At 40.1% G+C, this 15876-nt stretch overlaps 1 protein-coding gene across 2 annotated transcripts in view; it reads left to right on the top strand.

Annotated features, from left to right (window-relative positions):
• Positions 1 to 531: 531 nt before the first annotated feature.
• Positions 532 to 15876, top strand: part of ADGRA1 (adhesion G protein-coupled receptor A1) — a 493506-nt gene continuing 478161 nt past the window's right edge. For both annotated transcript variants that reach the window (XM_075216183.1, XM_075216182.1), the window contains exon 1: positions 532 to 985. In XM_075216183.1, the coding sequence (XP_075072284.1) occupies positions 753 to 985 (233 nt within the window). In that variant the 5' untranslated portion in view covers positions 532 to 752. The remainder of the gene's footprint in view (positions 986 to 15876) is intronic.

Here is a 15876-nt window from a genome sequence, read left to right as displayed (position 1 = left end):
TACCAGAGCCCAAAACTCTTGGGGGTCCTGCCTATCACCTTGTGATAAATATTTTGGTAGCTGGGGATTTCAATAACCTTTACAATATTTTGTAGAAAAATGTCTTTAATATACACAAATTTGCAAGGCAGTAGTGGCTGTCACTTATAGGGCTAACAATTCTCACCAAATACATTAAATAAATATAAACCAGCACACAGGACTACAAATGTGAATGACTTACTGCATAAAAATGTTCTAATGTATAATAAGAAATCACCAGATATTGTTTTGTTAGTTACATGCCTTCAGAAGACATTTATTTTTACAGTCAAAAGAGAATGAGTAACCATTGTCTGATAAGATACAATAGCATTATATTCCGGTCAGTGGGATAGTGAGCTTCAAATAACTGTAATATACTGTGTAATAGTGTGGATGTGTGTGACCGACCAATGATATAGAAGTAAGTGGGAGGGACACAGAGTGATGAAGAAGGAGGAGGTGAATGAGGGATAGAGTGTGCAGCTGACAAGCATAGCCTAACACACTTTTTCCTTTACAACTTTCCCCCCGGCACTGTAGTTCTGATAAACTTTCCCTCACAGGCCAGTTGTCTCTCTGACAGCACATTGAAGGAAGGTGACATCATTTTATTTCAAAACATTATTATATTTAGACAGCTGAGAGACAACAGAGCATGCCTCCTGATAACGTATTTAATGACAAATAAATATATATTCTGGATGATTGACGTCTGAAGATGTCCTGACATGGATCACACACAGCTGCTGCTGCTCTGCTACTATCTGGTGTTATCCCTTGCAGGCAGCCTGCATGCCAGCAGCAACTGTCCGGACCTCATCACTGACAGCTGCCTGTGCGAGGTGGAGCGTTCCAAGGGACTCGGGAGGCAGAAACTCATCCACATCAAAGTGGTTTGCAGTGGAGGGGAGCTAGTGGAAACTTTACAGCCTACATTACTGCCTAACAAAACAATCAGCCTGTGAGTACTCTGAGCGCAGCACCACTCTTATATGTAAATAAAACTGTTATTTCTTGTGTGTATACTGCAGTCTTAAAAAGCCAGGCAGCAATTATCCAGGGTGCACTACCAATGTGATAATACCAGGGTAGACAATTTGTGATGCTCCAGTTGTTGTGAAACAAAAAGTCCCAGCATGCTCTGGTTGTCCATGATGGGATTTGTAGTTCCACATTATTTGGTGAACCACAGGCTGCTGCCTAAGCCTGTGACGATAGACACTGTTTCCTTATCAAGGCAGCTGGTTCTAACAGAGATCTAATAAAAAGCACATCAATGCAAAGTAATATGTGACTCGATATGGTTGTTAGGAGTTGTAGTAGGGAGTAACCGACTAAATTTCTTTTAATCTTTACCTCTATCCTGTCTAGCTATTGTGGGGAAATATAGCTGGGTTTAATTAGGGCTTCAACACCTTACTGTAATATTCCTGACGCTCAGGTGAATGCAGTTATAGTAATTACATTTTTGTGATATAGTAAAAATTAATATATTTGGTCGATCTGTGTTTTACACATTACCAGGGTTTCCCAAACCCATTCCTCAGGGTTCCCTAACAGTGCAGGTTTTCCGGATCACATGTGACATAATTAGGACCACCTGTGGATCTGTTACAATGTGTCAGTCAGTAATGAATACACCTGTGCTCCAACAAGGAGATATGGAAAACCTGCACTGTTAGGGGTCCCTGAGGACTGGATTTGGGAAACCCTGCATTAAACTCTTCAGTTAAATGAACTGTGGCTTTCAGGCCTGCTGATGAGATGAAACACACAAGGGGATTTAGTTTAGTGATGATATCTATCAAGACATATTTACCTTTGATTAATGATACAAGCCTGTGCTGTTTGCAATATCACTCAGTACAATCTCGGTACAATTCATTCCTAAACAGATTCAGGACAGAGAACTCAATATATGCCCTCAGAAGGATATCATCTGAAAGTATTATTTCATCCGTATGTGATTTTATAAAAAAAAAAATTCAGTTTGACAGCCTCTGCCAAGATCAGATTTTATCATTCCAAACATAGCGATGGGCCATATATTTTTTTTCCCTAGTAAGAAAATAGAGTGCGTCTCACATGTGCCAGATTCAGTCCAAATACAGTGTATTTTGAATTGAAGTTTTAAAGTATATATAAATTAACTAGTTGGTTTGCACGCGAAAGGACAGAACATTGTGTATTCTTTATACACTATTGAAGCTTTGAGATCAGTAAGCAATTCTATATGGGTAGGCCACTATAGTAGAAACACTAATTGAGAACTCTGGGAGCTATAGTTCAACAAAAACTTTAAAAACACATGCTGTAGTACTCACATTATTTTTTAATTTAATTTGGATTTTGGATACATTTATATATAAAACTATGTTGTATAGCAAAATATACCACAATGTACATATACCGCATGACAGACAAGGTTATTTTTTATTTTTCTCTCCTGTGAAGTAGACACAAATATTATTTATGATAATTACATTCAACATATCTCGGTCATCTTGAGTTGTCTGAAAGTTCTCCTGTCGCTGCTATAAACATAATGGGGAATGGTGTCTCTAAAACACCACAGAAAGATTGTCTAGATCACTCATTTTTCCTACTAAAGTTGACAGTAACCATTTTTCTTGTGAAGACTTTCTCGTATGTTTGCAGTTCACTAGAAAGCACCAAATCACACTTAAAGGATAATTCCTCCGTTAACAAATATCTGTCATAAAACAGATATATCGCCAAGAAATGTGTATGTGTTTTTTGTTTTATTTTTGTGACCCTAATAATAGCTTTGATAGAAGTTTCGGCGAATCCAAGTAGCGGTTTTCTTTCTGGAGTTCGAAGTAAAAGGATTGAACCATATAGTCCCGGAATGGGACTACCTCTATGCTGATAAACAAATCAGAGAAAAATGTCTTATTCCTTGAATACATTTTAATGCATAAATGTTTTTAAATATTTTTTTTCAATGTTTTACATACAATTCCTCTGCCCATGCAGAAGCAGGATTACGTATGTGCCCACATTTGGAGAGACTGGCACAGTGAAGCAGTAAGATAACTGTTACCCCTACCACCCAATGTCGCTGGGGCACCATCCACTCATATCTTTACTGATCAAAAAAAAATAACAAATACTTAAAAAATAACGCACCTCCCCCCCCCCCCCCTCTTATCAAAAATAAGCAACCAGCACTTGTACTAAGTGGGCTAAATTCACAATGTATAATTCATTTACCGCTAAAGCAGGTTACCCCTGCAAAGTGGAAACCAGCGCCAGGCTGGGCTGGCCACTATAACAGAGAGAACTACAGACACCAGCAAGCCCGTGGCTGCAAGAACATGCTGGAGCTTGTGGAGCTATGAGCTGGACACACTAGAACAGAGAGAACTACAAGCACCAGCATGCCCTTGGCTGCAAGAGAATGCTGGAACATATGGTCGCCTAAATAATTAAGGAATCTTCTTTTTTTTGGACCTGAAGTAGTCTCATTGCAATAAAAAAAATTAAAAAAGTGTAGGAGAACGATGGTTAGTTAGTTTTTATTTTTAAAAAATGTACTATTTTGTCATCTTTAAAGGCAGTATTTCATCAAGTTAATAACTTCTGTATCTTTTTTTTGGCTGCGCTATCTTAAGATACACGCAACGCAAAATACACACAAAAGTGTGGCTGTACTTTTACTCCTTTATTAAATGAGGCGCATAACCCATTGAAAATAAAATTCACAAAAGGTGGACGCATCCCTTAAATCATACTTGCCAACTCTCCCGGAATGCCCGGGAGACTCTCGAATTCCGGGTAGGTCTCCTGGACTCCCGGGAGAGCTGACAATTCTTCCGCATCTGCTCACTTCCTAGTGAATTTGGCAGATTTGAAGCCTCCATGATACGATTATCCGGGAATCACATCATTTTGGCTCGCCCCACGTGCTAAAATAATGCGTTTGCGGCATTGCGTCAAGCGGGAGGGGCCAAAATTAGGTGATTCGGTGAGCCCCGCCCCCTCACGCCCACCTTTACACTGAGACTCTCGGAGGCCGATCATTAAAAGTTGGCAACTATGCCTTAAATAAACATTAAGCAGTGTGTGTAGCTGAGGTGAGGATGTACGGTAGAATGTGTCTATGTTTACAAGACGTTTTATTAAGTAAACATTCGTAGAACAATGATATATTATAAGCCTCATTTAATCTTTTTACTTGTTATAAACAGAAATTAGCCAGTCATACAGTTAGAAAATTGTCTCAGGCCCCAGAGCCAGTCACCCCACCACCCCCATCCTGAATTTAGTTTAACAAATCAGTTTCAATGAGCAGTGAATAATATACTGTTGCTTGATACACGTTAAGTGGAAGAGACTTGGCTGGAGGGGTTATCCTTCAATAAAACAATAATATTCAAATAAAAAAAAAATAATCTCCAGAATCTCTGTAAAAGTAACAAACATGCAGGTTTCAATTCTGCCCCTGAGAGTTTCAAAGACATTTGCTGCAAATTTTAGAAGCTAAAGATAACTGTACCAGATACTGTACTCTTTAAGACATTTGTATGACTGGTATGTGCAAACCACAAATTGTTTAATGGACATCTGAGAATACCAGTGACAGAGAAAAGGTAAATGTCTTTTCATTTAGTATTATTTAATAAAGTTTAATAAATTCAGTGTAAGGCAAAAAAAAAGGAAGTACATATAAATTGTTTTTTATTTCATCTTTAATTATGCTGGTGAGAATACATGACAGAATGTAGGACAAAGTCTATCGTTACTATATTTTGGAAGACAGAATAAAGGACAGATTGTACAGTGCGGGATAAAGGCAGCACATTTGTAGCCTATACCCACTCCTTCAGAAATAACACTTTTAGCCAAGTCATACCCAGGGGAGGGCTGACAAATTTTAGCCTGGGGGGGGGCAAGACTCGACTCAGCAGCCTATTTTAAAGGGAAAACAATGCATGTGGCCCAGTGAACCAGCCCAAGGTAGCCCACTATGGGACTAGCTTGGGGGCAGATGCCCCCCCAGCCCAACCTGCCCCTGGTCATACCCACAAAACAATGGAAAGTTAGTGAGAATATACTTAAGACCAGGGGATTAGTGAAAACAAACAATAGCCTCTAAGCACAGTGGTTTAGTGGTTAGCACTTCTGCCTCACAGTGCTGGGGTCATGAGTTGGATTCCCGACCATGGCCTTATATGTGTGCAGTTTGTATGTTCTCCCCGTTTTTGCATGGGTTTCCTCCGGGTGCTCCGGTTTCCTCCCACACTCCAAAAACATACAAGTAGGTTGATTGGCTGCTATCATAATTGACCCTAGTCAGTCTCTCTGTCTGTGTGTGTGTGTATATGTTAGTGAATTTAGACTGTAAGCTCCAATGGGGCAGGGACTGATGTGAGTTCTCTGTACAGCGATGCGGAATTAGTGGCGCTATTTAAATAAATGATGATGATTACCTCCAGGAGCCACAATTCTTTGAGAATGGGAGCTTTTCCTGGAGAAGGGCTTAAATGCAATGACTTTAATAGAACGCAGAGTCAAATGTGTTACAGAGCGTAATGTGATGAATGTTATACAGAGCAGAGCCTCAAGAGATCCTGTATAATTTGGATCTAATAGTAGCTGTCATACAAACTTATTAGATCAATGCTACTCAGAATCCATTAGTGCTGTCATAGGGAGCCTTTTCTGAATCATTTCCCAGGTAGAAAATGAAAGGTGTATCTTGACCCTGTCCCCCGCCTTATACCTTGTGTAAAATACAAATATTTGGTACATCTTTAGAGACGGGCTGACAATGGTGTCAGAGCTGAGTAATAATATATTTGGATTTGCTTTTGTGTCAATATCAAAGATCTGGGGTCTGCATTGTCATCATCATTATCATCTATTTATTTATATAGCGCCACTAATTCCGCAGCGCTGTACAGAGAACTCACTCACATCAGTCCCTGCCCCATTGGAGCTTACAATCTACATCCCCTAACATACACAGAGTGACTTTGTGAGAGATTTGGCAGAAGCCTGCATTCTAAAAAGTAGAGAAATGGGGTGGTACTATACAGTGGTCATAATTTCTGTTTTTTTATGTTGGCCACTTAGGATGCTCTCTGTATTGTATGTTGGTTACAAGAAGGCTCTTTGTATTATACATAGATCACTAAAATGCTCTATCTATTGTATAGAGCCGTTACTCAATGGACTTGCTCACCATACATACTGTCTGCTCGGGACACTTGAGCTCATGGGTCATGTTGTCCCTTTAAATCTACACATCAGCTTCACATTCACTGTGGCTTCATATTATTATTATTATTATTATTATTATTATTATTATTGTAGATTTGTAAGGCTCCGCAGCACTGTACAGTAGGGAAAACAGGACAACCATAAAACAAGGACATGCAAAGTAGACAAAATAAATGCACATGTGAAAAACAAAGGCTATGAAGGACCTTGCTCATTAAAGAGCTTACATTCTAAATGGAGGAGGGCACAGCTAAAACAAGAGGAGCGGCTTAGAGTGGAGATTGGTATAGTTGTGAAGGTGCATTAGTGTGAATAGTGTTATCGAGGATAAGGTCACCTCTAAATAAGAGATGGGTTTTTAAAGAGCATCTAAAGATTTGAAGGCTGTGGGAAAGTCTGATAGAGCGTGTAGGGAATTCCATAAGTGGGGAGCAGCTTTGGAGAAGTCTTGTAGGTGGGAGTGAGAGATGGTTACCAGAGATGGGACAAGGCGCAGGTCTGAGGTAGATCTAAGAGGGTGGGAGGGAGAGTATATTGATATGAGATTTGAGATGTTTGCATGGGAAGTGTTGTTGAGGGCTTTGTAGGCAAGGGTGAGTAATTTGAATTTGTTTCTGGAGGACACAGGGAGCCAGTGTAGGAACTTGCAAAGTGGTGCAGCAAATGTTGAGCGATGAGAGAGGAAGATCAGTCTTGCAGCAGCATTTAGGATGGATTGAAGTGTGGATATATGGGTGTCAGGAATGCCAGAGAGCAGGAGGTTGCAATAGTCAAGACGGGGGATGATGAGTAAGTGTTTTGGTAGCATGTTGGGTAAGGAAGGGGCGTATTCTGGCAATGTGACTTCTTACATACACATGGAAACATGTCTTACCTCCAAAGCAGACCTCCACACAATACAGGTCCGCACAGCAAGGGTAACTGTGCTTAAACAAGATGGTTGACACATTTTTCTGAATATCTTCTTCCTGTTTGGGCCTTTATAAACCTGAAACTGTGGCTCTCATTTCCCATGATCTCTAAAACTTTCTCTAAGACAGGATATCAAATATTGACACCAATTAGACATGCTTTAACAAAATGTAACTTACCCAGGTAGACCAATCACTTCCAATACCCACATAGCCTTGAACACAAATCTTTATGGACTTTGTAAACAAGCTACCTCCTTCAGAGGGTAACCCAGTCATCTGGATACCAATAGACCATTATTATAAAATGGATTATTATGTTCCTCTACCCAAGTTACTTACAGCCTCCATTCACACAAAAATCTTCATCCATTTTTCATATCATGCCACGGCTTCCCAAACATAATTTATGACCTCCTGCTTTAGGTCCAGAGGCCCCCCCTTAATGAGTATTAATGTTACATACTGGGCACACTCCTCTGTGGGGTGATGTGTTCACTCTACTTAGCGGTATGTATTGAGACATCTCTTTGTATCTACTTGCAGTGTTCTGCATCCACCTTACATACAACCTCTGATTACAATGATAAGAAGCATTTGTTACTATGTTACCTGCTAGGTAGTCCTCCCAACCATACAGGAGAGTATAGCAAGCCTACCTGCCCTCAGCTGAGATTGTATTCTCATGGAAGCCATTTTCTTCCTGTGGCTGCACTTTTTTTTTCTTTTTAGGTTGAGTTTCCTCTTTGATGCAAAGCACTACTTTGGTCACAATAAATTATGCAAGAAATATGTTAATATGTGTATTCTATGGAGCAACATATTATTGAGTCGGTAACTAAACCACATCCACATATTACTTATTGCCTTAAGAAGATGCAGAAGAGAAGTGTTGGAAAGGATGTTGATTAACATTATAGAAAATGAAAGTGAATAATCAGAATAGATGTGCCAGAAAATGTAATACAGCAGAGGGTGCTTTTTTGAAACATTTTGCGTATTTATCTATTTATTTAAATAAACTTTTTTTATATTGGTTTTAACAGTGTACAAAGGTGAAAAACAACAATATATCAAATGTTATGGTATAGAGGTTATCAACAAGACAATATTAAAGTACAAAAGGAGTGTCTAGACAAGTGAGAGAAACCAGGATATACCATGGGACAACTTTATATCGAGGTTTATTTTTGTGGGGGGACGACGACTTACAATGGGATAGGTGGGGGGGGGGTTAGTTAGAAAGTGTGGGAGTGCAAGAGTGATGGCTATCAGCAATGGATCTCTAATTCTGTGAGGGTGAATGAAGAGAATATGATGTGGTTAAGGGAGGGGTAGCTCCGTAGTGACTGCTCCAAGGCAACCAGACTGCCTGGCAGGCAGTAGGTGTATTGTGCTACATGGCTGTTATGCTCTCCATACGATAAGTGGCCGACACGTTCTGAATAGTACTGGAGAAAAAAGATGGAGGTGTTTGTCCAGTGTGCGGCTATGAGGCATGTCTCCACGTTTATTATATGGCGGATCAGCTTTTGTGAATGGCGAGGGGTATCGGGTATAGGCCTGGCCAGCAGTCTGTGGCATGCAGACGTCAGTGAGTGAGTGGATTTCCTGCCAGTAGAGGCAGATTTTCGACCAAATCCACCCTATGTGCAGCAGGGTGCCTCTCTGACTGCAGGTGCACCAACAGAGATCCAAGGAATTGGGGAAATCTGAGTGAATGTGGGGACCCAGTATTATCTATAAACGAGCTGGTGGGTGTTCTCTTTAACCCGAACCAAAATTGATGTTTTATCCAGATGAAGTCTAATTTTAGCCCATTCTTTCGGATCCAGTACCTCCTCTGCATCTCGCTCCCACACCAATTCATGGGGGTCCTTTGGGGGTTGATTGTGTTGGAGCAAGGTATAAGGTGGAAATAAGGCCCTTGGTGAAAAAGGGACCGCAGCAGAGAGTTTCCAGCGGCGAGCATTTCTCAGACAGTAAGTGGAGCTTGAAAGAAGTAAAATAATGTCGGAGTTGGTAAAATACCTGTTTGGGGAGTTGCAGTGTATTGCTGAGGGCAGTGAAAGTGGGAAAAAGTTGCATGGGGGCTAGGTCTCATACAAAGAGCAGATTGTGCCGTGTCCAGTGACGGAAAAGTTGGTGCTCTTGTCCTGGGGAGAATGTATGTGAGTTCCAGAGTGGGGCGAGCAATGTGTAGCCAGATCACATTTGGTAGGTGCGTGTGGCTATGTCCTATATGGAGAGGGAGAATTTGACCATGGAGATGTGGGAAATTGCTTTAGGTCTCTGGTTTGGGGAGTGGTGGCTGCACTTTTTAAACCAGGAATTGCAACCACCTTACTGCCAGATACAGGTTCTGCTCGGGGTGCTATATTTCTTATTCATTCCTTACCATCTACAATTTCCTGCTACCTGCCCCACCTATCATTTTGACTATGCTGCTTGATTTGCTACATTAATGTGTAGAATATCTGTTCTGACCTGTCTGCAATACAGACCTCCTAAACCCTAGAACCACTCTCCAGTTAGCCCTTCCATCAAGATTGGGGGCTCTGCTAGAGTTGCAGTTGTCACTTGTATTGTATGTCAGTCATTAAGATGCTCTATGTACTGTATATTGGTCACTAAAGTGCTCTCTCTATTGCATACTAGTCACTAGAATTATCTCTGTGTCGAATATTGGTCACCAGAATTGTAAATTAGACAATAACAAATTGTGATTGTATAGAGGGCATAGGATTCTCTCTGTATTATATAGATATAGAAATATTATATAGAAGTTAGTAGAATGCACAGTATATAGGTCAGTAAAAAAGACTTATGTACTGTAGAGGTCAGTAGAATGCTCTATGGTCAATAGGATGCTCTTGGTATTGTATAGACCTCACTAGAAAGTTCTCTGAATGGTGCAGATATTACAAGAAAGCTATAGCTACTGTACAGTGTTGTTTTCTTGTATAGTGGTCACTAGAATGCCCTCTCTGTGTATATATATTATATATATATTTCCTATACAGCCCTGTACCATTTCTCAAGATCTGTTTACATTTTGTGGTATAACCATGGAAAAAATCACTGATTTGTTTTATTTATTTTTGATTTTTGACCGTTTTCCACATATATTACAGAAATAAAAATAGATATTTTTTCAAATTTATTACCAAAAGAATGCTCTGTCTCAAAAACAATGTCAAATTCATTAGTGTACATGATCTAGCACCAACTTTGACCTGGACATGAAGGTAAAATAAAAACCATGTCATTATGAGGTCAAATACATGTAACCTCAGGTCTGTCTAAGAGCTATGGACTAGAATTTGGAAATGTGCTCACCGATGCCATTGCATTGCCACCACCTGGGGCTTCTCAGTTCACTTGCAGTAGTTAGTAGGTGATTTCTTCATCAACCAGAATCAGCTCAGGAGCAGGCCCGGCGCTCCCATTAGGCAAGGTTAGGCACTTGCCTAGGGCGCCACAGATTAAAAATTTCTTTAAAGCTGTGCGGCGACCGCTGACCATACCTTTCACGGCCGCCGCACAGCTTCACATACATCCACAGGGAGGAGGGGAGGGACTATTGATCATCACCACCTCCGCCTCTCTGCTCCGTATCCTCCCCTCCACTCACTGACTGTCGGGCCGTGACATCATCATCACGGCCCGACAGTGTCAGTGAGTGGAGGGGAGCAGAGAGGAGGCAAGTTAAGGTAAGAAAAGACGGGGGGGGTTGTCGATTTTGAAAATGCGGGGCGGGGGGCGCAGATTTTGAAAATGTGCCTAGGGCGCCAAGGACCCTAGCACCAGCCCTGCTCAGGAGAACCCCCTCTGATGTGTCAGACACAAGTAATATATACAGGTAAATGGGGGTTTGAAGCCAAGACAGCATTTTTATTATAGGGCATAGATTGGTGTTAAGATCAGGGCGGGTGACCAACTGGCTTACCAGACCAATCAATCGACAGCGTGCACCGCCTCAATCCGAGCTGGTTGCCAAGTAACGGCATCCTGCGTCTCTTCTCTCTGCCAGTGTTTAGCTGGTTGCTAGGCAGCAGCAGCCGTCTAGCTGGTCTCGCTCAATTTGATCGTGCTGAATTTGTGCAGCTAATTAGACAGGACTTCTCTCATTGGTCCTTCTGTGTATTTATACCCTCTTCCTCACCTGTGCTGCTGATAGTTTCTGTTAGAGTCATTGTGCTGTTTGAATTCTGACTAGATTTGACTTCTTGTTGTGACCCGGATTGTGTGTTGGATTTTGCTGTCTTCTCTTGCCCCTGACCATTGTCTATTTCTGGATCTGCTATAAACCTCTTCCTGCCCTGGCCTTGGCCTGTTAGCCTGGATTTTGAACTCTGTCAGCCCTGGACTGACCCTGTGCTACTGATCTATACTCTTGAACGCAGCCAGCCCTGACATCAACCTGTTTTTTGATCACGCCTTTTACTCAGCCTGCCCAGACTTTTGGCCTGTATTTTGGACTTTCGCTGCTTTTCTTGTGGTTGTCTTCTACCTCCTTCTGTGTTCTATTCACACCACTGCCAACTGCTACTACCACAAATTAAGACCTGGGGGCAACCAAGTACTGTGGAACATACTGAGTTCCTTGAAAAAGGGGCTGCTATTGGCAAGGACCTCACAAAGTAGTTCTAGTGGTTTACGATCCCATCCAATATTGCCTATAACAGTTGGTAATAAGAGGTGAAAACTGGTAAAGTAGTAGTGGACAAAAGGGTGAGTTTGGTAAACAGTTACATGGAATATTCATATGGTAAAACATAATCTTCATTCTGTGCAATTCAATTAACATTCACATATAGTTATATAACATCTAATGTAATGCTGTCTCTTTAACTAGACATGTAACCTGCCGGTTTTCAGTGGTGTACTTGTGTCCTATTCTTGTCCCTGCTTTTGCTGAGCTTATTATAGTAGAATTATTGGCCAAAAACTCATCAAAATATTTTATGTCATTTAGTTTACCACAAGCCTGCAATAAAAAAAGATGATAATCTGTAACATGAAGTGTGGTTCACACTACACTGGAAATATTAAATCCTTACGAGAGACTGTTTTGCGGTAAGAGAACATTCATTTGCCTGTCTGTGACACCAACTCGGCTGCTGAATGCATAAGGAGTCTGGAAGCTATTCCATGCCCTATGTTTCATTCCTTAGCTGCTTCAAAATTACATGGAGAAAGAATTTCCTTGCAGACAATCAGTCTGTTTTCACTTTGGTTTATTAGTCCACAGAGAAAGGAGCTATACCATATGGAATATAACTGTTTAAGCATTTATTTGTCAAGGCAATGCAGAAAATAAAGAGGGGTATTGTTACAAGTGCAGTAGCACACTGATTGTTAATTAGGGACTGTATGTAGTAACAAGTTTAGATGTTTGAAATTCGTTTCCTATAAACGTCTGAAAGCTCAATTTTGCTGCACAAATCTGATAGGAGACTCACATCACTAACTCTGAGTTCATTTACGCTTATTCACTTTTTTGCACATATTAACATTAATAAATGCATGACAAGTGTTGGCATATAGGAGCGCATTGCTTCGTCTCCTTGTTACCTGGTTTCTATAGTGACCCGAATCCCCGGTGGTCTAGGAGGAAGTGGGGCAGGACGCCTGTGTCCAATTTGCGCTACTGCAGATCCTCCAAACCGGAAGTTCAGATTTTCATGCCGTTCTTCCATCGGAGCTTGAGAGAGACGGACGCACAAGTTTCTGCACAGACGTACGGCATATATATATATGTGTGTGTGTGCCTGCATCCATATGCATATCAGTATAACAGTGCACCACCATATACAACAATATCTACTACTGCATACAGGGACGTGTACTGCATAAACTTGATTGTATATTGCCTGCTGTACTACAAACAACTGTGAGTAACTGCATTCGTCTGTTGTTATGTTTAAATAAACAGCAACCCATTAAAGAATTGAAAGCTTAACATCCACATTAACACAGCTGAACACCTTTATTAACATCAAAAGGTATAACCAACAACAAGCACATTAAAATAAGGTCAAGCAAAGCCATTAATGTCATTCCCATCATCAGGAGGTATGTGGTAGAGAAGTAAGGGGCTCAGACGGACAAGGGGGCTCGCAGTGGAATTCCTGCTCAATCCCCCTTTTTTTATGCTCTGATAGACTGGGAGCTCACCACCCAGGACCAGCCATTATACTGGCTGTAGCAGGATCTGCCGAGGAACGCATACAGATCCGTTCCTCTCTTACCTTCTCCACATGTGCACCACCCTTGTCCACTGACGTCATATCCTGCATGATCTCCCACCCCAGAATAAATGAGCTGACCTGCACTGGAAGAAGGTAAGGGGGGCATCTGTGTGTCAGTGCTCTCCAGGTTTTAAATGAATGGCACCTGGTAGAAATTCTAGGCTGGAGTTCCACTGCCGTCGCAACCATCCTTAACCACTCATTGCTGGGTAAACCATATATTGAAATTTCTTAAGAAGCAGGAGCAGTGAGGGGAGAACTAAGTAAAAATTAAGCAAACAGGAGCCTGGGAAAGAGAATTATAAAAATATGATTAAGACAGAAGATGGAATTAAGAAAAATGGAAATGGAAAAACAAGTTTGTGTTAATTGTGAGGTGGGATATATTAATTTATTAGTAAGGATAATTTATTTGATGGTGAGGGCTATTAAATGTAATAGTGGGGTCATGGTAGTGCCTGTTCATTTAAAGTGGGGTGATGAGACTATTTGTTAAATGCTGGGGTAGTTTTTGGGCTATTAATTGAAATTTTGGAAGAGAGCTATTTGTCAAATGTGAATATTAATTATTTAATGCTGGGGCAGTATTGGGGCATAGGTTTAATTATTAAATGTAAATGCTATTAATTTGGGGCTCTTTAGGGGAGAATATGTGTATTTATTAACTGTCATTGCCATTAAATTAAGGTCAAGGCTATTTGGGAGGAAAAAGGGTGTATTTAGTAAATGTGAATACTATAAAAGTAATGGCAGTGCATGTTGGGGGGTATATGTCTATTTATTTATTAACTCTGAATACTAGTAATTTAATGTTGGGACTAGGTGTATTTATGCAATAAAAGTTATGTTGGGTTAGTTGCAGGGAGGGAGACCTAATGATTAAATATGGGTAGCTAGCCCTTGGCACATACAACAAGCTGAACACTGATATTTGAAGTGGTGCAAGTTAAAAATATAATGCTAAAACAAAACATGGAATCTACCAAATATAGTTCCACAAGCTTGTAATTGCCTTTAAAATTGACTTCCCAGTGTGTTTGTCCGCATCTTGAACCATCACAATTTCATTATGGAGATAATTTGCAAACCATGAATTATAAAAGAGAGTAACTTGCTTTTAGTAATAACGAAATCACCATTAGACACTGAAAACACGGGTAAATGTTGATATTTATGAAAAGAGATTACTGTATTTCCAAGCAGTTTAGAAAGCTCTCCAACGGCTCTGGCTACCTCTAATGGAACCCTTAATGAACATCAGCTTTTTATATGCTAATTATTTGACTTGTTTTTAACATAGAAATTAACTACACTGTAAACCACTCTTGTATTTTTAATATTACTTAATTATGGAGCGTGTCCCCACTGATGTTACATTTTAGCTATTTTCATATAATAGTTCAGAGACAGGTTTATGATTGAAACAATGTATCATCATCATCATTTATTTATATAGCGCCACTGGTTCCGCAGCGCTGTACAGAGAACTCATTCACATCATTCCCTTACAATCTAAATTATCTAACATACACTCACACACTGACAGAGAGAGAGAGAGAGACTAGAGTAAATTTTGATAGCAGCCAATTAACCTATCAGTATGTTTTTGGATTGTGGGAGGAAACCAGAGCACCTGGGGGAAACCCACACAAACATGGGGAGAACATACAAACTCCACACAGATAAGGCCATGGTCGGGATTGGCCTGAAAATAAGATCTCCGCCCTTCACATAAAACATAGGGTAAAAGAATACTATTAAATAATTGATTACAGAAGAAAACAACACTTAACAGGAATAGTGATTGCTTATCCGTTTTCAAGAACAAAGATGAGCAAAGTTGCGTCAAAAAAACAAACCAAAGGAAATGGTAATTACCAAGCTTCTTCTTATAGTTTCTTTTTTTATGTAAAAAACAAAACAAATTAAAAAAACAATAAGGGGTATGTTTACTAAATTGCAGATTTGAAAAAGTGGAGATGTTGCCTATAGCAACCAATCAGATTCTAGCTATCATTTTGTAGAATGTACTAAATAAATGACAGCTAGAATCTGAATGGTTGCTATAGGCAACATCACCACTTTTGCAAACTTGAAGTTTAATAAATATACCCCATAATGTTTCATGGGGTCAAGGCTTAATATAAAATAAATAAAATAAAATCAAGAAACGGCATGCAAAGGGACTAATGAATCAGGCCCATTGTAGCAGAAAGGACTAGTTGGTGTTAGTCCTTTATTTCTGCTGTAATAGTACAAAAAAACTGTTTTTCAGTTGGGTGATTACAGAGCCTAAAACTGTTAATTCTTATTAAATGTTTCCGCATAATTTATCACAAATAAAAATGCATTTCCTTATAAGAAGTAACTAAGATAAGAATATTTTATTGATAGTGACAGCATTGACATAGCGTTCTCCATAACAGTTTATTAAAAGTGAT

Source organism: Mixophyes fleayi, chromosome 6, assembly GCF_038048845.1.
Source record: "Mixophyes fleayi isolate aMixFle1 chromosome 6, aMixFle1.hap1, whole genome shotgun sequence".
Lineage (NCBI taxonomy): Eukaryota > Metazoa > Chordata > Amphibia > Anura > Limnodynastidae > Mixophyes > Mixophyes fleayi.
The sequence above is the reverse complement of the archived record's forward strand: the minus strand, read 5'-3'. Positions and strand labels throughout refer to the sequence as shown.